The sequence below is a fragment of the Squalius cephalus genome (assembly GCF_949319135.1).
Source record: "Squalius cephalus genome assembly, chromosome: 1".
Taxonomy (NCBI): Eukaryota; Metazoa; Chordata; class Actinopteri; order Cypriniformes; family Leuciscidae; genus Squalius; species Squalius cephalus.
The window spans coordinates 6,864,218-6,890,156 of record NC_137122.1 but is presented as its reverse complement, the minus strand read 5'-3'; the positions used below and the strand labels follow the sequence as shown (position 1 = coordinate 6,890,156).

Here is a 25,939-nt window from a genome sequence, read left to right as displayed (position 1 = left end):
TCGTGCCATTGCTATATCCAATGTAAACATGCATGGTACCGTTGCGCAAGATGGTCAAGGCCACACCCACCCTCCACCTTACGCCGCCTTTCTCCTCCTCATTAGTATTTAAAGCTACAGACACCGAAACGGCCCGTCTGAAGGAAGCTCATTCTGGGACTGGCTTGTAGTGGCTATAATTCTGCACCGAGGCTGAATTTTTGGAAAGAGATTTCAGATACAGTACTAGGGACCACTAAGGCCTATATTAAAGCCTACAAAAAGTAGCATGTCATGGGACCTTTAAGGTATAGCACCACAGGATAGTGGGACAGGAGAAAGTAAATAACTGGGACAAAAGCGTATATGACGCCATGGGAATGAGAACGGGTCGCGACTCAGGCCGAGGAACTGCAGTGGGCCGAGGGTTTGACGCATGCTGGTCAGGCTGGTTGTTTCCACGTCCTAATGCAGCTTCCCGCGAAAGCTCACTAACAGATTTCGCCATGTCTCGTCGTCTCGATTACAATATAATCACATTTAAATAATTTCGTTTTACACATTCACTCATGCACACGGGACGTCGACAACTTCGCTTTACAGAAGGTGTGTCACTAGCGCCGTTACTTGAATAAGCCACACCCACTCCTTAACATAGAATTTGCATTCAGGTTGTCTTCGAAAATGAAAACGAAAATGAAAATTGTGAAATAAGAGGAATTAAAATGAAAACGAAAATTTACATTTGAATTTGAATTGTGTCACTATTATTGCGTGAGCGTTAATAAAGAGCTTTGTAAAAACTGTATTTGTAGTTTCTTTTTCATGTTTAGCTTTTCATTTTAATATTGGCAGACTTGCCTCGAGATTGTAGTGAAAATGAAATGTGAAATCACCAATTGCATTTTATTTTTCAATTTGACAGGATGCACTGTCACCGTGAAAATGAAATCATTTAATTTCATTCTCAATTTTGTCACATATTTTGCGTACAGTTTTCTATAATGAAATCGTTAATCTGGTTTTAATTTTCATTTTAATCATTTAATTTATTTATTTAAATTTGGCAGAAAATACCTTCCATTAAAAAAACATCTTGTTATAACAATAAACATATCATATTATTATGATGTGAAATTGATCCCTATGCTGCAGTAATGTTGAAAAGCAAAGTTTGAAGAACTTGTGGATGACCTCATGCATGTGTGTATGAAGAGGGCAGGGTCTGGAAAGCACAGAAAATGCCATACAGTCGATGGAAATCACCTTTGCCATGTTGTGGAAGACCTTGACGTGTGGGATGTGGGAGAATTTAATTCAGAATATTACTTCTAATGATGACTGAGACTAGATTCATGCCTGAATTGTGACCCGGTTGTGCATTAAAGTGTAGTTTCTTATAACAATATTTTATTATTATTATTTATTTAATTTATTTTGTTGTGTGTTTTGTATAGAGTGTATTTATGTATTTGTTGTTTGTACTGGTAGATTTTGTTGTGAAGGCTATAAAGAAAACCAGGGCCGTGCACAGACATTTTGAGGGGCAGTGGCCTAAACCAAAAAAAGGGGCACTAAGGGGGTGGTTGCTTGTTAACACAAATTATCCAGTTATTACAAAATATACAATTAAAAGAGAAGACAGAACACGCTCAAATACATGTTAGACTTTATTGTAGATGTTTTGATAAGGAAAGATCTTCATAACCTCATATTTTATGATTGGGATGTATTTTTCAGAAGATCAGAGCGTCGTTCTTGTTCACATGCATTACAAAGTTTAGTTTTCACCAGCTTCAACTTCGAGAATGGGCGTTCAACAGTGGCTGTTGAGACAGGTAGTGTTGCAAAGATTTTCAGCAGCTTAAAAAGTGTATGTACCCTAATGAATAACAAACGTGTTACAAACATATTTTAAATACTTAAAGGGATAGTTCACTTTGAAATAAAATTTTGGTATGTTTTAGCTTACCTCAAGGGCATCCAAGATGTAGGTGTCTTTTTTTCCGCAGTAGTTTCAATTTTGATATTTTTAGGTCAAACCGTTCTTGTCTGTCAGTCATATAATGCAGGTCTATGGTCACTGTCTCAAAGAGCATGCACAGAGTCCAAATTAAAACAATTCCCCATCGTCCAAATTAAACAATTCCCCATCGTAATTACACATTGATGGCCTAAGACACGAAACGAGCGGTTTGTGTGAGAAAACAAACAGTATTTATATCGTTTTTACTTCTAATAACACAGCCACGTCCAAATGATCTGAGGGCTCGGGCGGGTATAGATATACACATAGATGTCGCCTTGGCTACGGTTTCGTTCCAATGAACTGCAGTAGCCAATGCGACATCTATGTATACATCTATACCCGCCCGAGCCCTCAGATCATTTGGACGTGGCTGTGTTATTAGAAGTAAAAACGATATAAATACTGTTTGTTTTCTCACACAAACCGCTCGTTTCATGTCTTAGGCCATCAATGTGTACTTACGATGGGGAATTGTTTAATTTGGACTTTGTGCATGCTCTTTGAGACAGTGACCACAGACCTGCATTAAATGACTGACAGACAAGAACGGTTTGACCTAAAAATATCAAAATTGAAACTACTGCGGAAAAAAAGACACCTACATCTTGGATGCCCTTGAGGTAAGCTAAAACATACCAAAATTTTATTTCAAAGTGAACTATCCCTTTAAATACAATTGTTAGGCTTAGTCCTAATTCAATTTATGTTCTTGAAATATAATTACTCTTCCATTCAAATAATTTAATGTCTATCTTTCTTGTTATCAAAAAAGAGCACATTTGATTCATTCATGTAAATGTAATGGAGTGGATCTCAAACTGAGAGAAAGAAAGGCTGGGAATTGAACCCATGATCATCATCTAGTGTTGAGCTACAGGATTCACTCACCTGTTGTCTATATCATCATCAGTCTGACAGATGAACCGCCCTTATCTCTGAAGACATCTGACAACACACTGACTCTGATTATTACATATTAACATATACTTTTTAGATGGTTAAGATACTGCAATCTGATGATGGCGGTGAATATGATGACATGAACTCTTGAGATTTACTGACTGAACTGAGATCAGTCTGGACTCACCTGAAGATTTTTTTACGCAGTATGAAACACATCAAGAGCAGAATGATGATGAAAAGAGCAGAAATCCACCAGAACTGATCTATACAAGCCATACACAAACAACAAAATAATACAATCAGCTGATACACTCAATTAATGAACCAATGAAATCAGCTGATCTATAATGATTAATCAATATTAGAGTTTGTTTAAAGCTCTTGATGTTTTACCTGAGATCTGGAGAGACGGAGTCACTTCATTCACATCTTTAAAACACACAGCGATCACAAATATCAGACAATATGACAGAAAACATTCACACTGGATTGAGTCTGAATCAGATCTGAATCAGTGTTTTATTAGTGAATTAGACACACGTTTATCAGCTGAAACTCACCTGAGTTTGGAGTCGCTGCAGTTTCATTCCTCACTGAAAAACACATTCACAATCATCAAGATTCACTTACAGAAGATTCAGTTCAACACAGTTTAGTCTGATTCAGGACACACTGATGTTTTACGCAAGAGTCTCTCTCACCTCTGAACATGGTCTCCATTCTGAACTGAAATGAAAGAAACGAAGCATTAAAGCAGCATTTATAAAGTTTCATTAAGGATTAAATATAAATTATTGTTTGTTTAATGTTCTGATGAACTGCAAGTCTAATGATTCATAATTAAATCAAAATAACATTATCATAATTTTTGTGTTAAATAGAGTGGTGCAGGTATGACATTACTAGGACCTGCACCTAGACACGACCACAACGCATGATGTAGTCAGCCGGATCCGGGCCGTATCCAGATCAGATGGAGGACCTGCTCCTAGACACGACCACAACATTTATCCGTCGCACAGGAAGATTCTTCATTTCACCTATCAAGGCACATGTTACGAATTCACGGATGTGCGGAGGCGGGCTTGGCTCCCCTGAGAATGTCAGGTCTGCAGATTTTGACATAAATATACTTTGGCGAGCAGGACGAGGCCGAGGGCCGTGAGAGAACGGCACGAGGCCGATGGCGTGATTACTGATGAGCGACTCTTCACAGATGAAAGCAGGCAGCAGAACGTTGTCCACGGCGTCTCCAGACTCTGTCACGTCTGTCACATGTGCTCAGTGTGAACCTGCTTTCATCTGTGAAGAGCACAGGGCGCCAGTGGCGAATTTGCCAATCTTGGTGTTCTCTGGCAAATGCCAAACGTCCTGCACGGTGTTGGGCTGTAAGCACAACCCCCACCTGTGGACCTCATACCACCCTCATGGAGTCTGTTTCTGACCGTTTGAGCAGACACATGCACATTTGTGGCCTGCTGGAGGTCATTTTGCAGGGCTCTGGCAGTGCTCCTCCTGCTCCTCCTTGCACAAAGGCGGAGGTAGCGGTCCTGCTGCTGGGTTGTTGCCCTCATACGGCCTCCTCCACGTCTCCTGATGTACTGGCCTGTCTCCTGGTAGCGCCTCCATGCTCTGGACACTACGCTGACAGACACAGCAAACCTTTTAGCCACAGCTCGCATTGATGTGCCATTCTGGATGAGCTGCACTACCTGAGCCACTTGTGTGGGTTGTAGACTCCGTCTCATGCTACCACTAGAGTGAAAGCACCGCCAGCATTCAAAAGTGACCAAAACATCAGCCAGGAAGCAGAGGAACTGAGAAGTGGTCTGTGGTCACCACCTGCAGAACCACTCCTTTATTGGGGGTGCTGAATGCAGAAGTAAACAGCTAAAGGTAGGCTATAAACTAACTACACCATGGTCACAGGAATTCAAAGTCACCATCAGCTTCCGACAACTTCAGTTAAGTGTATAAGAGCATGATTATAAGCATAACTGTCATGATTCATGTTTGTGTTCCCCTGTATTGTCCCATGTTTAGCAGTTCCCCGTTATGTTTAATGCCTGTTGGTCTCCCCAGGTGTCTCTGGTTAACCACGCCCCCTTGTTATCTTGTTTGCCTCTGTACTTAAACCCTGTGTCTTGTGTCAGTGTTTGTGGGTTCTTGGTGTTGTATGTTGGTTGTTCTGTTCCTGAGTCCTGTTCCCTAGTCTGAGTCTGTCTTTGTTTAGTTTTGAGTTTGTTTAAATAAAGTGTGTGCTGCATGTGGATCTGGATTCTGCCTCTGCTTCAACCTCAGCGTTACAATAACAAGCCTGTAAAAGAGTTCACATGTTCAGCGTGATGACGTTTAATCTCCTCGACAGCCTCTGTAGTCCCATTTAGCCACTTATTAGCATTCGCCTTTTTCAAGACACATAACAGCTTTAAAAAAATCACGAGTGGGTAATACTGATGTATTTTATGTCGTGGAATAAAGCGTGAAAGTTTTCAGCCATTTAACCAAAACTCCAATCAAAAAACCCAATGACTTCGGGAAAATAAAAAATGCAAGTGCTAAAATGCAACTCGCTTCCGCGGCTTGGCCTACAGAAAGATGTCATACTTGCACCACTCTATATGAAAACAGATGAATGTTGAGAGAGAGAGTTGATTTACTGCATTAGAATGACACTGAATCTCATGATAAAGCTCCTCCACACAGCGAGACGTGACGAGACGATCAGATGAGACTGAAATACCAGGATCCATCAGTGTTTCAGGATATGATGGATCTGCTATCAGACGCCCGTCCTGAACACACCAAACACAAGAAGATCAAGAGTGAGTGTGTATGTGTGAGTGAGTTTGTATAATGGTGTAGTTTGAGGACAGAAACACACACACACATACACACACACACACACACACACACACCTCTGAATACCAGCTCTGATCACATTCAGGAATATTGGTTTGATTCAGTACATTAGACTGAAGTCTGTATTCAAACCCGCCGTCAGTCTGAATCTCTGCACATGTTTTATTGATTCTGTTCATGTTTCAGTGCTAAAAACAGGAGAGAAATGTTTTAAAGAACCAAATGACTGCAGTTTATTAATATTGTGTTGTAGAACAAACATTTAAACGTATGTGGAAAATGTGTAGTGATGTGCATTTTACCAGTGAAAATTACCCCTTAAAATATGAAGTTTTCAACAAATAACCTTAATTCCAATATTTTCCTCTCAGGAAGCATCACATTTCAGAAGAAACTCATATAAACTGGAACAAAACAATGACATGCAGAAATGACATTATTTGAATATGTAGGGCACAAGAGGGCGCTATTGTCACTGATGAAATAATGAAAGTGAAAGTAAGAGTTGACATTACTGCAAAATCTGGGAAAACATTATTAATAATTAAAAAAAAATACAAATACAAACTCCTATTTGTGTAACAAATTTGTCAAGTTATTCTAAATTAAATATTCATAATAAAGAGTTTAGTCTAAAACAAATGTAGCCAAATAGATACAATAGAAAAAAATACTAGTTTGCTTTATCTTAGAGTATCTTATTATTATGTTTTATTACACAAAAATATCAAAGTATAAATGGCCAATGCAGAGCATAAAAGTGCAGAGTTATAACTTTACTAAAACTCTATAACTTTATGACTGTCGTATCGTTGTTTGGATTGGCTGAATTGATTATGACAGTTGAGAGTAGTGTGGATGGGTGAACGGCACCGATGTCGGCGTGAACTCACTGACGTCCAGCTGCTCCTCCCTCTGACTCCGCCGTTTCCTCGAGGCTCGAGGGGGAAAGCAGACCGGAGAGCGCGAGGACCGGAGTCGCGCTCTGAGAAGACCGTGACCCGAGAGCGGAGAGATGAGAGCGGCATGTTCTCAAAGTGTGAGCAGCTCTTCTAACGGTGCGTGTCCACTGGCGCGGTGCGAGCGGAGCGGAGCGAGCGTTTTCAATTAATTCCTATGGAAGTCGAGCTTCACGCTCGCGCAGTGCATTTTGGGATTGACAGCGGAGAAAGCGTTGAGAGCGACCGAGAGCGTCAAAAGATTGGGCAGTTCTCGACTTTATGCAAATATCAAGCGAGAAACGCGGTCGGCAGCCAATTGCTGTGAGGTTCGATGTGACGTCTGTTTTGAGAGTTTAAAAATATGCAAATTGTGCCGGAGTTTATGCTGGATTTAGTGCGTAAATCATTTTGTTTACAAATTAGACGCTTTGCAGTTGTTATATATGTTAAAGATTTTATTTTGGATGTGTTCATTGTGATTATATTGGCTGGGTTAATAAAAGTTTATAAAATTGAAAGGATATCTTTGCTTGGTGCATTTGGAAACAAAGCTTGCCTATTTCTAAATGTAATCGCGTGCATCGCTGATGATTATACTGTCCGTGTGTTGAAAAAAACTTAGATTAAACACACTTGCAACAGCACTGAGCGGAATTTTGCCGCTGTAGTGGACACGCACCGTCAGTCGCCGCCGGCGAGAGCGTCGTCAAAAGTCGCTCTCGCCGCCCTGCCGACAAAAAGATAGAAAGATCTTTCGCGGTAGAAAGATTTGTGGACGCTCGTAGATTTATTTTTATTTATTTTTTTTACTTTACTCAAAGGGGCCGCAAACAATCATGTTAATCGTTTTTGTGCAGATCGATGGAAAGAACTTAATTATAGTGACATGTTTGCTAACTAAATAATCCAATCAAAAGCCATTTGTGTGTTGTGTTCATGTTTAAGTGCTAAGTGCTAGCGACAGCTCGCCGCGCGATGACCAGCTGGCCGTGAGCTGGCTCTGTTTTCCTCGGGGAAAAAAGAGTTTCTGGATATTCTAAGAGGTCCGAAAATCGTCGCTTCAGTCAAGAACCTGAATCATATGGCGAAATGAGCTGCATTTTACTTGGGCTGTGCGCTCAGATCGGCGTGCTCCGATTGGTTCCCGTAGTTACGCCACTCCGCCATAGGTTAGTGCAGTTCCCACTGACCAGCCAGATATTATTATATTATTTTCCTGTTCAGCACTTCTGTTGTCAGTAGAGGTGTTGTAATATTTAATTGAATTATTTTTAATCACATAAATAACCAACACACCTGCCTAAAAATGTCAGTGAATTGTGAAGAACTTGATCAGCAGGTTTAGATGTGTTGAATTCTTAATGAAGCTCAAATCTGCAGGATTAAGGGACATTCTACCAGAAGCGTACATTTTCTATCCCCCCCAAAAAAAAAAAAAAGTATTAATAACCTTCAACTTTAACACTGACTTTAACAAAGGAGATAGTGAATAATTGTAAATTATTGAAATCCCACCTCGGCACATAATAATTTTTGAATAATAAGCATTTTAATATGCAGTTACTCTTTAAAATGTCAGGCTCCGTCACAGACATGGCTGATAATGTAAGTGTGTTAAAGAATATGCTCTCTTCTACACAAATATCATCATTTTAAAATTGAATAATGATGAACAAGTAGCAACACATAAAGCACATTTTTAAACGAGTTCAAGATATATTCTTTAAATCATTAACTATTAAATCCTTACAGGTAATACTAAACTGATTCAGTTATGTAAGCTTTTAAAAAACACATAACAAATTGATGTATTTCATGGATCAGCATTTCGACGGCCCGCCACTGTCTTTGCCTCTCCACTGCACTAACTGGTGCCATTGGAATCTGTTTGAATTTCATTGATTACTCATTATTATGCAAATATACAGTTATAAACATTTGTTCTTTTTTTTATAAACAAAACACAACTTAAAATGCAGCTCATCTTTGTCGCAGACAAAAGAGAGATTTGTATCTATCATTTATGAGTGTTTGCAGCATCAAAATTAAATTGAATCTGAATTGAAATTAGGCGTTTATTCAAAATAAATAAATAAACAAATGTTAGCAGAAGTCAACATATTCATCTGCAATGAAACAAGATTACCTGTGGTATTCACTACAAACAAGCAATGTATCAGGCCCCGTCACAGAATGTCAGGCCCTGTCACAGTGAAATGTGACAGGGCCTGACAGTCAGACATTTTAACAGCTATGACTCAGCTATTTAGCATGCTAGCATAAAAACTGACAACAGTTCAGAGAGTATTTACACAAAAGATTTAATTTGTTCCAAATCTAAACCTATTGACATACATTTTCTGGGACATTATTGCGTGACAGGAACTGACGTAGTAGCTCGACCTCAGGTAAAAACATGCAGAAAGGCTTAAAATTACAAAATTCAAGGACAGAAATTACCTCTGGTTGGTGTCAGTGTGTGATGAGAGGCAAAGGAGGTCACTTCCTATGATTTGGGACCTTAAAGACATATCACACACTTTTCTTGGAATCTTTTATGCAAGTGTGACAGGGCATGACAGAAACCCGGGGACACTTCTAAAAAATCAGTTTATTTATTATTAATTCATTCTACTGAAGATTTTAATCGAATAATACAAATTATAACATCTTAAATGTGCTATGGTATTGTTTTTTCTATGAATTTCAAATGTATAATTATTATTTATATGATGTATAGAATTGAGATTTGACCTGGGACAGTACATTTTAGGGGTTCTTAATTTTAAAAACTGTTTTTTAAACAAAAATAAAAAACAATTTAATCAAATACATAACATATTCTGTTGTAAAACCCTCTAAATTAATTCACTGTATGACAGTTTTGGGAAATATGTGGATTACACCAGTTTTATAAAACAATAGTAGTGCCAGGACAGCAAATGTACGTTTCTGGTAGAATGTCCCTTAAACAGGATTAAACACGGTTTGCATCAATGTTATTCCAAGGGGCCCTGAATCCTCTGGCTACGGCCCTGGTAACACCCTATACTTCCACATGCTAGCATGACGAAACTTAGTGTATAGTTGCCATATCAACACTAGTTGATATTGTGATGAATGCGGGGATTTATCTTTGTGTTTGGCTTTGATTCCGCCCACCTGAACCTTTCTGCAGCACTTTGTCGTATTACCTGAAGGCAGGGATAATTGATTTCACCTGGCGTGGAGGACATTTAAGAGAGGAGAGGTGAGAGAATGGTTGGGACAGTGGTAAACGTGACTGGCTTTTCCGTGCTCGGCAAAGGAATGGGGACGCTTGGTGTTGCTCGAGACCGTTAGGGTTTGTCCGGCAACGAAGATAGCTAGTTAGATAGATCGTATCGGTGTAGTTAGATAATAGTGGGACGGGGTGTGTAGGAGCGCTGGCCACATGTTCCAGGAGCGGTTTTAAGAACTACGTGTTGCACAAAGAGACATTGTGTTTGATTCCCAAAGAGAAGCGTGCTGTGCAAAGAGGACAAATTAATGCCAGTTTCATTGTGAGTAATCGCTGCCACTGCGGGGACGGGAATACCTCGAAGAAGAGCACGTGCCTTCCCGGTGGATAAATTCGGCACGGCTGATTCCTTTTCCTAGACCCCGGGGTGGGGTCTTGTTTCCTGGAAACGGGGAAGTGTTTTATATTTTAATTCCTCATGTGTGGTGTGAATGTGTGAGTGTGATTGTTGTGGTTTTGAGTTTAAGTTATATGGACATTATACTTAGGGTACGCTGGCCTGGCGACTCGCTGATTTTCCCACTTGATAAACTGATTGCTGTTTGATCACGATTTCTATTGTGCCGTGCGGGGCTGAGGATAACCACTGGAGTGCATTGTAGTGACGGTTTGGAGTTTCACTTGTGTATCGCCGTTTGCCATGATAGCATTTTAATCTGTCATATGGTCATGTTATAATGTACCCCACCTATGGGGCATGTTGTCACATTTCACTTAGATTCTTTCAGGGTATATCAATAATAAAATATACACTGTATTAATACAACAAAACCACATAATTGTACTAGACATGTGGGAAATGAATGTGGTGAAAAATAAACGCTCTGAACACTATAGATTTACACTTTTAGAACCTGACTTCATCCAATGCTCTGATTTTTGTTCTATAAAGGTATGCAAATTAGTGCATACTTAATTAGATAACGCATAGTTTGTTTAACGCATAATTTAAATATTTCAGAAAACTTGTAATGCAAATTTTTTTTTTGCAATTATCAATGTAATCAATCAACTGTTGAAGTCTGGTGATATATATATATTTATATATTTACCCTATTCACCTGGGGTGTTTTCTCAACACAGATCAAACTCTGCGCATGCTCAATGTTATGAATGAGCTTCAGCACTGACATTGACACACACTCTAATAAAGTCAGGATTTTGTGACAGCATCATTTCATATCGAGCATCAGAGAAATAAAGACGCCCATGTTGTTTTTTCGTGTAAATATTTTTCACGCAGACATTCTTGTATTAAAAATCTCTTTTTCATATCAAACGTCAGTCCACATATATGAAACACAGCTGATACCTGAAGAGAGTGAGTGATGGAAGATGAAGAGCACAACCAAACTCCTCCTGTTCATGCTGGATGTGGAGAATCAGCTTTACTGAGCAGAAAAACATGAATGAACTGTAGATGAACAGCTTTATGAGGAGAAACACACGAGAAACCAGTGAGGAATGATGAACTGGACCAGAAGTAAATAGGGGAGACCGGGGACAGTAGCAACACTTTTTGCATTTCTCTCAGTTACTCAGAGACTATTTGGACTAGACCAACCAAATTTGTATTTATTAAACATGCATCTGTCTGCTAATTACCCATACCATTTAAAGATGATTACATATGACATATCGTTCACAGTATTTATTTGAATGGAAGAAGCCAGATGAAAATTGCATCATGTTAAAAATACCTTAAAGCACAGTTCGGTATTTTACACTTAAAGCCCTGTTTACAGATCGTTTCTGATGAAATAGAACGGTTAAGATTAAAATTTGGACACATGCTGCTGTCCCGAGAATTTTAGGTTTCTTTCGCTTTCCAGCCCAGTTTCCGATACCGTACCTCACAGCACATCCAATACAAGTCAATGGAGTTGGACAAAAACTACGATAAAACCTGTTGGAAAGCATCTTTTGCAGCGATTTTTGGGTGAGCATATCAGTGAACACCCCTGACCACTCGGTGAGTTTCACGTCTTTGTAAACGAAAGTTTAATGCAGCCATTCTGGAGGTGGGGGGGGAAAGCGAAAGACACCTAAAATTCTCGGGACAGCAGCATGTGTCCAAATTTTAATCTCAACCGTTCTATTTCATCAGAAACGATCTGTAAACAGGGCTTTAAGTGTAAAATACCGAACTTGTCCTTTAAGGTATTTTTAACATGTTGCAATTTCCATCTGGCTTCTTCCATTCAAATAAATACTTCATTAATTAACTTTCAAAAAAATTCATTAATTAACTTCAGCTTTTGGTCTCAGTGAGCAGAGAATTCTGAAAATATGAACTGTTTTAGGCCTACTATAATATTATAGTATTATTTATTTATACAGTAATATTATTGTAGCCTAATATTTATGAGAAGAACGTGACCCGAGAGCGGAGAGATGAGAGCGGCATGTTCTCACAGTGAGATCAGCTCGTCTCACGGTGCGTGTCCACTGGCGCGGTGCGAGCGGAGCGGAGCGAGCGTTTTCAATTAATTCTTATGGAAGTCGAGCTTCACGCTCACGCAGTGCTTTTTGGGATTGCCAGCGGACCGGAGAAAGCGTTGAGAGCGTTCATTCATACTAAATACGCCTATTTAATTCAGTCATCCTCAGAAAACCAAATATCCATTTCCTACCCTCCGCACTCTCTCCATGCTCCAATAAACTTTTTACTGTATTATCTACCCGTCCTATTTTTTTTTTTTTAACTGTGTTATCATTTCTTGTCTTTCCTGGGTAAATTTCCTGCATGTTGTAAGACTATGTTCAGCTTCCTGACATTGTTCACACATTCCTGTAGGATGTTGTCCTGTAATTAAAAGTGTGTCGTTAAGATTGCTATGCCCAATTCTCAGCCTGTTTATTATCACCTGCTCTTTCCTCTTTGTTCCCCCTTTGGATTTCGTGTAAATGTCTCCCTTTTGTTGCATTATCCCAGCTCTGTTGCTATTGTTGATTTATACTTCTCCACACTATGCCTTTCCCCTCTGATTTTGATCATTTAATGTCGACTTCAACATCTCCTTTTTTAACTGCTTCTTTTGCCACCTTATCCGCTTTCTCATTTCCCTGAATTCCCGAGTGTGCAGGGACCCTCAGAAATATGACATTTTTCCCCTGCCTAACTATTCTTGAGTTCGTAAATAACACTTCATACAGCAGGTCTAGGTGACTTCTAGTTGTACCTGTCTTCATGCTTATAAGAGCTTCCACAGAGTCACTACATATTAATATTTCAGCTTTCCTTATTTCATCTTCTAGCCCCAACACTGGATCTATAGTACTCCTTCCTTTCCTGAAACCGCTTTGATATGAAGCCACCATTTCTCTTTCCTCCAAGAAGTATGTCAACCTCTCATTCACCATTATCTTACAGATATGAGATGTCAAGGCAATTGGTCTATAGCTTCCAGGTCTACTGGCATCTTCTCCAGGTTTCCTTACTGGAATTATTATAGCCTCCTTCCAACTCCCTGGTATTATTCCATCTACCCACACTCTATCGTACAACATCAATAATAATCCATACTTTCTACACTTAGATGCTTTATCATACAATAACATATTTCATCTTTCCCTGGCGTTCCCCGTCTCCTGCTTTGTCTAGTGCCCTTATTAACTCTCCTATTCTAAAGGGAACATTCTGTCCATCCTCCATACTAATTTTCCTACCTAAAACCTCTATATTTTCAGATTTTGTTTTCTCTTTACTTCTTCTACCTTCGTCCTTCAAATTATTTGAGCTATGTACCGTAACAAAACTTTTTGCCATTATCTCTGCTTTTTCCCTATTTGTTACTGCTGTCTCATTCCCCTCAACCAGAACCGGGTAGCTCCATTCCCTCCATTCCATCCCCCCCCCCACCCACCCCCCATTTTCAATTTTTTGAAAACTCAATTTTCTTTACTCCCCCCTCCCCATCAATTCTTAACACTACATTAAGTATTCCTGCCTTTGGATTCTTCTTCTCATTTTCTCCTCCCTCACTTTCTGCCCTAGTTTTCTTTCCCTACTTGCGTTCCTGTTCTCTCTCCGTTGTACCACCTCTTTCCACCCTTTTCCTCCCCCCTCATCTACGTCATTTCCCTCTTCCTCACTATACTCCATACTGTTATTATCATCTGTCTCCCTCCCTGCCATTCTGTTCGAGTTTGTAAGGAACCCCGCAGGACTACTGTTCCGGACCTATACAGGCTGTTCGGTCTATAGTCCTGCACAGTATTCCCCACAACACCCAATTCTGCGACTAGAAAATCGAAATATTCGCTACTTCAACTCGTATACTCAGTTTTCTGTAGTGTAGTCGGTGTTATGATCTCAGTAACTCCTAGTCTCAGTAACTCCTAGTCTCCCAGTGGTAGTTTAAACGAGCAATCCTACCACCTGAATCATATGGTGAAATGAGCAAGGTTGTCCAGTAGAGGGCGGCATGGGTTTACATATGTTACCTTTTCTCCTGATGCACTGGAGCAGAGTAGTGTTGTTCTGGCGTGAGTCTGTGATCTGCTGATGTGTTGTCCGCTCTGCACCTGTTAATAAAGATTCAAAGTAATTTATCTCCATGTCTCCACATTTATGATGCACAAAAGGATATTACATAATTGGCGACGAGGATAAAAAGGCACTAAGGAACCAGGCTGAAAACTGTACACGGAGTACAGTCCACGTGCGGAGAAGAGCAGTTTGTGGATAAATGCGCTGGCAGGAACGGTGAGCCCTTTTGACGGTGAGACACAATTATGGGAGGAATACAGTGAAATGCTGGAATTTTTCTTTCAAGCAAACGAGATTACCGACGCTGACAAAAAGAAAGCAGTGCTATTAAGTGGGGTAGGCGAATTACAATCCAAAGCCGAGTGAAATCGTGCAAAGATATAAGTTTAATTCACGCACACGGAGAGACCGTTGCTGACTATGTGGCGGAGTTGAAAACATTAGCACAACATTGTGAGTACGGGGCAACGCTTTCACAAATGCTGCGAGACAGACTCGTGTGTGGAGTGAATGATGACAGGATGCAGAGACTTAAACTCCGGGAAAGCACTTAATATCTGTCAAGCAATGGAGTCGGCAAACAAAAATGCAAAAGATTTACAAGGAATGTTATCAGATGAGACAGCGCAAGCAATGAGGATGCTGAAAGGACAAACATCGGTGCATAGAGTGTATTCAGTGGACAAGAAAGGCCCGAAAAAATGAAATCATGCGCCCGAGGAATGCAGGTTTTGTGAATGAACTCTGTCATAAATGTGGGAAGCGTGGACACATAAAACAATTAAAGGGCAAAGAAATATGTCACTATCAATACACACAAAGGACTGTACACTTACTGTAGGCTACCATTCGGAGAAGCGTAAAGCCTAGCCATCTTCCAACGCACCATGGAAGGAATCTTGCAAAACATGCCACACGTCACAGTTTATTTGGATGGCATTTTAGTCACAGGGACTAGTGACGAAGAACATCTAAGGAACCTGGACGAGGTATTGTCTCGGCTAAAAAGAAGTGGGCTGAGGCTGAAACGCAGCAAGTGTGAGTTCTTTGGAGAGGAGGTGGTATTTCTAGGCCACAAAATCAGTGCCACAGGTGTGCAACCAGTCGCAGAAAAAGTCAAAGCGATCCAGGAAGCCTCCACACCGCAGTCTGTGAGTGAGCTAAAGACTTATTTAGGCCTGTTGAACTATTATCATAAGTCCCTGCCTACAGGTTTCGAAATGACTTAAGACTCTTGGGGGGTCCCCTAAAATTTAATGATTAAATTATTAAAAATTCTGAAGACTACCTTGCTACATTATATACTGTAGGCAAAATTATATGGACCAATGTTGAAGGTGGGATAATGGTCTTGGGATGTTTTTCATGGTTTGGGCTAGGCCCAGTATTGTAGTGGTGTCTGGAGAAGTGGCTATAATCTAACAGGTAAACCTCTAACTCTGGAGCAACAAAGTTACAAGTTCTTTTTCCTCTTTTTCTCTCCATGATGCAGGATTCTAAATTAAGAAACATAATATTAGCTTCCTAGATAGCTTACCAAGCTCTCATGTATACTCATTCATGCTCAAATCACATTCACTTTAATCAACTCACAGACTTGAATTAAGTCCTGGACTGGCTATCTTTCGTAATCACTGACTGGACAAGTAGGTTGTTAAGCTAGATTTGAATAACTAGTCTAGCTGCTAGGTCTGCTATGGAAGCTCGTTTCTGCCACAGAATAAAACATTTTAAAAGATAATTGCAACTTTTTATCTCACAGTTGAGTTACATCTCGAAATTCTGACTTTATTTCTCAGAATTGCGAGATATAAAGTCAGAATTGTGTGAAATAAAGTCACAATTGCATGTTATAAAGTCAGAATTCTGACTTTTTTTCTCGCAATTCTGACTTTATAACGCAATTCTGATATATTTTCTCAGAATTGTGAGATATAAACTCATATAAAATCCATTCTAAGGGAAAAAAGACAGACTTTTTATTTTATTTTATTTTTTACCTCAGAAAAAAATCCATTCTAAGGGAAAAAAGACAGACTTTTTATTTTATTTTATTTATTTTTTACCTCAGAAAAGTTATATCTCACAATTCTGACTTTATAACACGCAATTGCGACTTTATTTCATGCAATTCTGACTTTATATCTCCCAATTGCGTATTATAAAGTCAGAATTGCGAGATATAAACATGCAATTCTGAGAAAAAAGTCAGAATTGTGAGATAAAAAGTATATTTCTCGCAATTGCGAGTTTGTATCTCATAATTCTGACTTTATAACACGCAATTGCGACTTTATATCACGCAATTCTGACTTAATAACACACAACGCAATTGTGACTTTATATCACGCATGACTTTATAACCTGCAATTGCGACTTTATATCACGTAACGTTAATTCTGAGATAAAAAGTCAGAATTGTGAGATTAAAAAGTCGCAATTACCTTTTTTATTTTTCACTCTGTGGCGGAAACAAGCTCCCATAGTTTGCTGTGTTAGCTGGCAGATCATTTGGCTTCATACACAAACAGCAAGAAACGTTGACGTACTCTTCTAATCATTACACTGGGTATAATGCAACTTTTGATATAGGAACTCGAACTCCTATTATTTTACTATAAGCAATTATGGAGATATAAACATAATCGAAGCACTTACAGGATTTTCATTCAGGATTTCACTCTTTGTGAGGTTTCGTTTTGCCGCGTTCAGCTACAGTGCGTGTCTGCGGGAGCACCACAACAACAATCTGTGACGCTGTAGGAACTCACTCGGCTAATAGCTGCCCTTATTGCTGCCTCGCACTAGGAAATAAATTAATTACTGTTATAAATATAAAACGTCACTAAAGACCTATAATTTTCACAGTCATTATTAATGTTAAAATACATTTGTCGGGGACCCCCCAAAATCCAAAAATAAATCCTTATGGGGGGTCCCTAATGACTTATGGAGGGTCCGGGACCCCCCCCAGACCCCCCTCATTTCGAACCCTGCCTGCCTAGTCTATCCACCTTGTTAGCACCATTACATGCACTGTTGAGGAAGGAGACAAAACGGACATGGGGCTCTGAACAAAAAGAAGCCTTCGAGAAGTCAAAAGATCTTCTGCAGTCGTCAGGCATACTAGTGCATTATGACATAAAGAGACCGCTCATTCTGTCTTGTGACCCTTCCCCATACGGGGCTGGAGCCGTGTTGTCGCACCGGATGGAGGACGGCACAGAGCGGCCGATTGGGTTTGTGTCAAGTACACTGAATGCAGCTGAGAAGAGTTACTGTCAATTAGAGAAGGAAGGTCTAGCTGTCATTTTTGGTGTGAAGAAGTTCCACACATACTTGTATGGGAGGCAGTTCACCATTGTAACGGATCACAAACCATTGATTTCATTATTTAATGAACTGAGAGAAGTGCCACAAATGGCATCACCACATATACAGAGATGGGCTGTGACCTTGTGTAGATATGAATACACCATTGTTTATAAAGCTGGCAAGGAACATCAAAATGCTGATGGACTAAGCAGACTGCCTTTAAAAGAGAAAGCAGTAGAGACTCAAGCGGAGGAAGAAAGAGTACGTCTACTTGAAGAAAATTATGTGCCCCTTGTCAAAGCAGAACATGTGAGAAAATGGACTGACAAAGATGCAGTTTTAGCTCGAGTATGTGCTCAGAGGATGGCCAAAGAGAATGGACGAGTCCGTTTTTGGGGCATATAATCAGAAAGCAGAGGAACTCAGTGTACAGGGAGGCTGTGTTCTGTGGGGAGCGCGAGTGATTCCCCCGCCGGGCCGCGCTGCTTTGTTGAAACAATTACACATCAATCACCCTGGAATAACCCGAATGAAAGGTTTGGCACGAAGTTACATGTGGTGGCCACAGATGGACGCGGAAATAGAAGGCATGGTAAAAACTTATGCCACATGGGCCTATCTGGATTCCTGGGACAGTTCAGAAACAGACGGGACCGGTGTCTTGTACTGTTGCACTTGGAAATGGCCAGATAGTGCGCCGGCACATAGATCAAGAGAGGAACAGGCATGTTGTGCCTTCAGAGGAAACTCTGGAGTTGGAGGAAACGTTCTTGTTGATGGATTAGTAGACACCTTCGGAGGCTAGCTGTGATTGTTCGATGTCCGACGATTTGTAACGCGTTGTGTTTATTCCCCAATCGAACTCGTGACAGTTACAACTGTCTGTCACACCACGTTCTACCGTCCACAGCATTACTTGATAGACAAAAATAGGACAAGAATGAGCATCAAACAGAAACAATCCGCTTACGGTTTGTTCGAGGCGCACATACAATACAGACTGTGCCGAGGCAGTTCAACAGGGCGTGCAGCTCTTAAAGGGGACACACCTTATTGCCACTCGTTACAGCTTCTATCCGACTGAACAGGGACGCATCAGGCTCAGGATCAGTGAGTGAAGAGACTGCTCTGCGTGAGTGGTATTTACGACAGTAACGTTAAATACAAGTAGTCCACAGCGACTCTAGGGGTCGTTGTTTGACCAAAACGGAAATCCTACATAATGGGGCTTTAAGGAGAAGAAGACTCCGAGTTACTTACAGGACTATGAGTAGTTAGAATTGAGTAAATCAGCCACAGGGCAAGAATGCGTCCTGGAGCTCACTGGGACGGAGGTAGTCCACCCGAAGTCCCTAGTTTATGTTGTAAATACACAGACAGGGCCGTAGAATTTAGTAGGGACGCTAGGGACGTGTCCCTACCAATAGCCAATGACCACTGATTTGTCCCTTGCAATAATTTAGATTTTAAAAAAATATATATAATATATAACACGCATTTTATATATATATTAAAATATATGTAGGCTATTATAAAACCACTCTTACAAGAGCGTTGTGTGAAAAAGGCGCAATTCCTGGTACACAATTGGTTAATAGATCTCGTAGAAGTCCCGCCTCGCGAACCCACATTGCTAATCCGATTGGCTTTGCTTTTTCTTTCTAACTTGTGAAAGGCTGTAGCTTAATTTGGTTGTGAGAACCGGCAAAATTCCTCCGAAACCTAGATGCGGTAAGTGAGGGAGAAATCATAGCTCTGTGAACAAAAATACGGGACAAATCGCGTCAAATGTTGATTCTGGGACAGTGCAGTTTTTTTTCAATGTATGACAATCGCGGGATAAGTAGCAAACCCAAACTGTGTGTGTGTGTGTGTGTGTGTGTGTCTGTCTTTCTGTCTCTCTCTGTATGTCCCTATTTCTTATGGTATGTCCTGGTAAACCCTTGTGGGTGTAAATTGCCCCACAATGATGGCAATATCCGTAATCCTTGTCCTTATGGGGACAAGGATTTTTTGATCCACATGAGGAAAACAGTGTATAAATTAGAAGTGTTTTTTTAAAATGTAAAAATGCAAAAAGTTTTCTGTGATGGGTAGGGTTCGTGTACTGTAGACAATTTTACACAGTTTGTACAGTATAAAAATGTATATAAAATATATATAAATATCACAATACATAAAAAAATGTCTGTGTACATTTTGTGATGGGCACTTACAGTGAAAGATCATGACAACAGGCTATTTATATGTGCTTGCTATTTAAGAAGATGTATAAATCTGACAAATCATGTTTCTATTTAAGTATTGTTTTGCACAAGTTTCTGTAAGGGTTGTGTTTAGGGGTAGGGTTTGGTCTAGTTCATGTCAAATATGAATTATGAGCTTGATAAAAAAAAGTGGAAGTCTGCAATGCTTATTAATATAGTGAAACAAACATGTTTGTCAATTAGGCAATTTTTTTGATGTGCTGAGTCAGGATGGCAGCTAAAAAAAAGAAAGGTAGACATTAGGAGCTACTTTATAACAAATATTTGTACAAATATATATTGCCCCCAAACATGAACAAAACGAACTGCCTCCTTGTCATTATTTGTTTGTAACATTACAGAATTAATTACTGCATTACAATATAAGCGGAGTAAAGTTAATAAGTCTGTCAAACTGCCTTGTCATTATTTGTTATACCTGTAACATTACAGAATTCATGAATTAACATATTTAATGTTCAATTAACATACACTGTAAAATGTAATTAGTTGACCTTACTTAAAAAAAGTATGCAAACTCGTTGCCTCAAAAAAATTAAGCAAAGTAAGCTTAAGATTAGTGAGTTAGAAAAGCTTGTTTATTTTAAGTGTGCAGTAGCCTACTAAATCAAGTAGTACCACTAGCACGTTTTTTTTTTTGTTCATGTAACTTAATAGCCATGATTATTGTTAACTTATAGTTTTTTCATTTTGTGTGGATTGCTTGATATAAATTTAACCCCACTTAGAATTACTAAATACCTACAACTTAACATTTTTAGTTCTGCTCACTCATTTTTCAAGTTCACTTAAATTAAAGAAACCAATATCTGAGTTAAGTTTATTTTATTAATTATAGCACTGCCCTTGTACAGCATAATATTTAAAATTTCTTAAAAGCTTCCATTTTTTGTTTAATTTAGTTTTTAGACACATTCAAGTTTCAAGTTTGTATTTATTTATATAGCACATTTAAAAACAGCAAACAGGGCTGACCAAAGTGCTGAACAATACACAAGATACAAAACATAATCACACATTCATGACAAAAGCTCACAATGTATTAAAAGCTAAAGAAAAAAAGTAGGTTTTAAGAGAGGATTTAAAAACAGTTAGAGATTGAGCCGCTCTGATGTAAAATGAAAGGCTGTTCCACAGCCTAGGGCCAGCAATCGCAAAGGCTCTGTCTCCTCTATTCTTTAACCGTGATCTGGGGACAGACAAATGTTTCTGATCACCAGACCTCAGGTTTCGTGTTGGATTATGTGGACAGAGAAGCTCGGACAAATAGCTCGGTGCCAGATTATTTACGGATTTAAAAACAAAGAGAAGAATTTTAAATTCAATTCTAAAATGCACTGGTAGCCAATGCAGCGATTTTAAAATAGGTGAAACATGATCAAATTTGCGTTTTCTTTTGAGAAACTTTGCAGCAGCATTCTGTACTAATTGAAGACGAGCAATAGAGTGTTTGGGTATGCCATTTTAGACACATTGACATCAAGAATCAGCCTGTGAATCTCAACAATGGTGACAATTATAAAGCATGTTGCAGTGCATTCTGGGTGCACCCAATCAAAACTCATTCATGGCTCCCATCATGCATTGCTGCATAAATAAATAATGAGCTTATGATCAGGGGTGATCTGTTTGTCACCATTGTTGAGATTCATACGCTAATTCTTGATGTCTGTGTGTGCCTACATAAAAAAAAAATTTACGTTTTTTTTATTTTTATTTATTTGATTATTTGGATTTCATTGAAATGGCTAAAAATATTATGCTGTACCAGGACAGTGCTGCTATAATTAATAAAGTAAACCTAACTCAGAAATTGGGCTCTATATGAGTTCAGTGAATCAGGTCAAATGATTGTGAAATAACGATTATGTTAAAACACAAACAACACCATCAGATCACCTTTTCTATTTGTTCATCTGGCTGTTATAACTCAGGTACAGCCGCCAAACAAAATGTTAAATTAACGATATAAGGGTAAAGAGCCCAACTAAAACAAACACTAATCACCACAATGGTGGCTTAAAATTACGGTTTTCACCTTAGGCCAATAGTAGCTATTGAAGGGCGAGTCTTGGCGTGGCCATATATCGACGTCTAGCGTAGAGAAGACTGATCTGCACATGCCCACAGGTCATAAACTTACTTTTTCTAAATGAATCCAGCTCAAGTAGACTGAGCTGGTAAGATTTTTCAACCTCAAAGTACAAGTAACTTACTAAAAATGAGTGTTAATAGCAGGTTGGAAAAAAATGATTAAGGTCAATTTACTTTTTTTTAAATTAAATACCATGTTTGCATTTACAGTGTAGGTCAATGTAGACTAAAAAAAAAAACTTAATACATTATCCTATTCATTTCCTCAATTCCACTCAATCCTCAGCTTCAGGGGATGTCCCCACCAATCTCAAAATCAAACCTACGCCTCTGTGCACAGTTGTTATGGTTTTGTGTTGTTTTTCTTACATATATTAAAACTTGGTGAAATTTACAATAGTTATTAAACATGATAGCCTATATTGTAAAGAGTAATGTAGATAACTATTTGAAGCTAGTGTTATCTGGGGAAAGGGGATGTAGTAAATGTGATGCTATAGACAAGGTTGTCCAATAGAGGGCGGCATGGGTTTGCATATGTTACCTTTTCTCCTGATGCACTGGAGCAGAGAGTAGTGTTGTTCCGGGTCAGTCTGTAATCTGTTATCCGCTCTGCACCTGTTAATAAATATTCAAAGTCACTTATCTCCATGTCTCCACATGTATGATGCACAAAAGGATATTACACCAGCCAATATAGCGTACGAGTGAGTCTCAGCGCTGTTATGGCTGTGCAAAGCACGGCGTTATTTAATAATGGCTTCAGTATTCGGAGAAAAGGAGTTTAAGTCTAGCAAACGCAATATGAAAGACCGTTCAAAACTTTCTGCACAGCATTCCCTTCAGTGCATCAGATATTATTATATTATTTTATATTCCTGTTCAGCACTTCTGTGTCAGTGGAGGTGTTGTAATATTTAATTTAATTATTTTATTCACATAAATAACCAACACACCTGCCTAAAAATGTCAGTGAATTGTGAAGAACTTGATCAGCAGGTTTAGATGTGTTGAATTCTTAATGAAGCTCAAGTCTGCAGGATTAAACAGGGCTTATATTGTTCACATTCATTAGCATCTGTACCACTGACACAATTTCTAATAAAACTTCTTCTAAAACAGGATTTCTAAATATATTTTTTCAGCTTTTATGAACAGAAAAACATGAATGAACTGTAGATGAACAGCTTTATGAGGAGAAACACGAGAAACCAGTGAGGAATGATGAACTGGACCAGAAGTAAATAGGGGAGACCGGGGACAGTTGCAACACTTTTTGCATTTCTCTCAGTTACTCAGAGACTATTTGGACTAGACCAACCAAATTTGTATATATTAAACTTGCATCTGTCTGCTAATTACCCATACCATTTAAAGATGATTACATATGACATATCGTTCACAGTATTTATTTGAATGGAAGAAGCCAGATGAAAATGGCAACATGTATAAAAAAATTTCACTAATTAACTTTAGCTTTTTGTCTCAATGAGCATAGAATTCTGAAAATATGAACTGTTTTAGGCCTACTATAATATTATAGTATTATTTATTTATTCAGTAATATTATCATAGCCTATTATTTACTTATTTATCAAATAGCAGTTATTGAGTTTTGATTGTGTAGAACATAGGCCTACATATATTCAGTGATCAGGAATTACAGATGCTATTCAATCTCTCCATATTTCAGTGTCAGACAGGAAGAACTGAACAATTTGCAATGCAACAAACTTTTATTAAACGTGCAATTTATAACTTGTTGCAACCGTCCCCGACCCTATCAGCCACGACAGAGCATCATATTCCTGCTAGACACACTGACTCTGACACATGCTAACCATGGCACTTAGAAGTCAACACAACAATTATTCAAACTAAGTAAGTTTTGATTAATTCATACAAAATGTCAGGACAGAATGACAAAAATACATCTCGTGAAAAAAAAAAGTACTTTCATACCTCCAAAACAAGTTTTATTCAATAAATGAGAAGATGTAGAATACGTCGTATGTCCTCTTGTTGGTGGTGGTGGTGGTGGTGGTGGTGGTTGGGGGGTGGTGGTGGGGTGGGGTGTGGTGTCTTAACTGTGCATGTGCAGTGTGAGTGTCATCACTCTAGATTGTTTCTGATTGGAGAGAGAGAAAAGAGAAAGAGAAAAGACAAAAGAAAGGGTGCCAATCTGTAACCCAGTTTTTCCCCAAGAAAGCTGGGTAGTCTGTGAGTGGTATTAACATGTTGTCCATAGTGAAATAAGCTAGCTAGCTGCAGGCTAGCCTACATTTCAGCAACATTTAATCAGTGTGGGGAAACGTTCAGCAAGATATTCATATTAAATCCTTGTCCCTGCCTTTTTTAGCAGACTTAACAACAGAGGAGTCAGCAGCACCCCTGCAACCTCCTGTCTGTACTGGATGCAGAAACAATGAGTAGCTTACCTCAACAGATGAGACACTTTTTGCGTTTTGATTTTTCACACAAAAATAGATACTGACAAGAAGTGAATTTCCACATATTACAATAGCTTGTAGACGAAGATATTATCAATCAATAATACTCATTATAGTTTATATTTTCCACAATTAGCTCATAAAAATAAGGTGCTTTTTGTCTCAACTATATGTGGTACAGTTGAGGCACCCATTTTTAATGATGTAAAGGTAAATAATCGTTCATTGCAAATATTATAAATAAAGATAAATAAAGAAAATAACAATTGGGCAACATGTTTGTTTATTCATCCATTTAAATGCATTAATTTGATTTAAATTAGCACTGGTTAAAATGTATAGAACAGTTTGCGGCAGCAGCTTCCATCTTCCTTCCCGGGTTTCGGCACCAGTGTAGTACGGTTCAATATGTAAGGAAGGAAGGAAGGAAGGTCTGTTGGTCGGTCGGTCGGTCGGTCGGTCGCTCTCTCTCTCTCTCTCTCTCTCTCTCTCTCTCTCTCGTCAGCTGTCCACGGTCTACACTCCATGCTGACTGTGGATTTCATATGCAGAACGAACAAGTGAAATGAATATACGTCACAGATATAAATAAAGGCCTTCGGTCATCAATGAATTCCCAACATATTTCATACATGATTTAAAAAATGATTCAGTGGATGTGTCTTCTAATACCTCGCTAGTTTTCCTCCAATGCTACGCTACACTTGTTTCATGTTTACATCCTGTCATAGCACTCGTGGTTGAAAATCTGGAAAATGACTAAGTAGTATTAATAATGGAGTGGAACTCAATATCCCAATTCTGCCCACGCGTTCTCAAGCTTTTGTTCCTTTGAAGGCGACGATAACATTGTTTGTTTACATTGGCAGAGACGGATGACACTTTCCCTCCATGTCTACCCAAAACTAGACACAGTGAGTGAGTGCAGTGCACGCTCACAGAAAGAGTTTACCCATCACCTCGGCTTCCTGTTGGGGGAAAGCACCAGCGTGCAGGTTCCTGCTCACAGTCTTACCACTTCAAAGAGCTCCGGCCCAGTTTATCTATCGCTTGACTTGGCTGAAAGAAAGGAAGAGACTGTAGATCTCTCTGGCCTTCGGTTGCTCTGTGATGTGCCAGTCTCAGGGAGGCTGTGCGTTGATAAGTAGCAGTTGTTACAGAAAAAGTAAAAGATACCAATTGGTGAGCGATTAATCATTTTCAGTAAATATGTGTGCATTTGAGAGACAGCTCATTAGTCATTAGTCAGGGTTATCAGGCATATGGGTGGGGGAGGCACATGTCTTCTCAAATGTCAATATAGCCCAGTCAACAGATATATACACTG

The 25,939-nt window shown here is 39.2% G+C and overlaps 1 protein-coding gene across 1 annotated transcript; it reads right to left on the bottom strand.

Moving 5' to 3' along the window:
* Nucleotides 1–2,896: 2,896 nt before the first annotated feature.
* LOC307156609 (uncharacterized protein) lies at nucleotides 2,897–24,198 on the bottom strand. Its single transcript, XM_079868070.1, has 11 exons — nucleotides 24,125–24,198; nucleotides 22,707–22,780; nucleotides 14,441–14,521; nucleotides 11,307–11,385; nucleotides 5,830–5,961; nucleotides 5,572–5,706; nucleotides 3,613–3,637; nucleotides 3,472–3,504; nucleotides 3,305–3,340; nucleotides 3,096–3,174; nucleotides 2,897–2,953 (listed from the first exon to the last, which is right to left on the bottom strand). The coding sequence occupies exons 5-11, from the start codon at nucleotides 5,950–5,952 to the stop codon at nucleotides 2,938–2,940; spliced, it is 447 nt and encodes a 148-aa protein (XP_079724196.1). The 5' UTR covers nucleotides 5,953–5,961; nucleotides 11,307–11,385; nucleotides 14,441–14,521; nucleotides 22,707–22,780; nucleotides 24,125–24,198; the 3' UTR covers nucleotides 2,897–2,937.
* Between the last annotated feature and the right edge of the window lie 1,741 nt (nucleotides 24,199–25,939).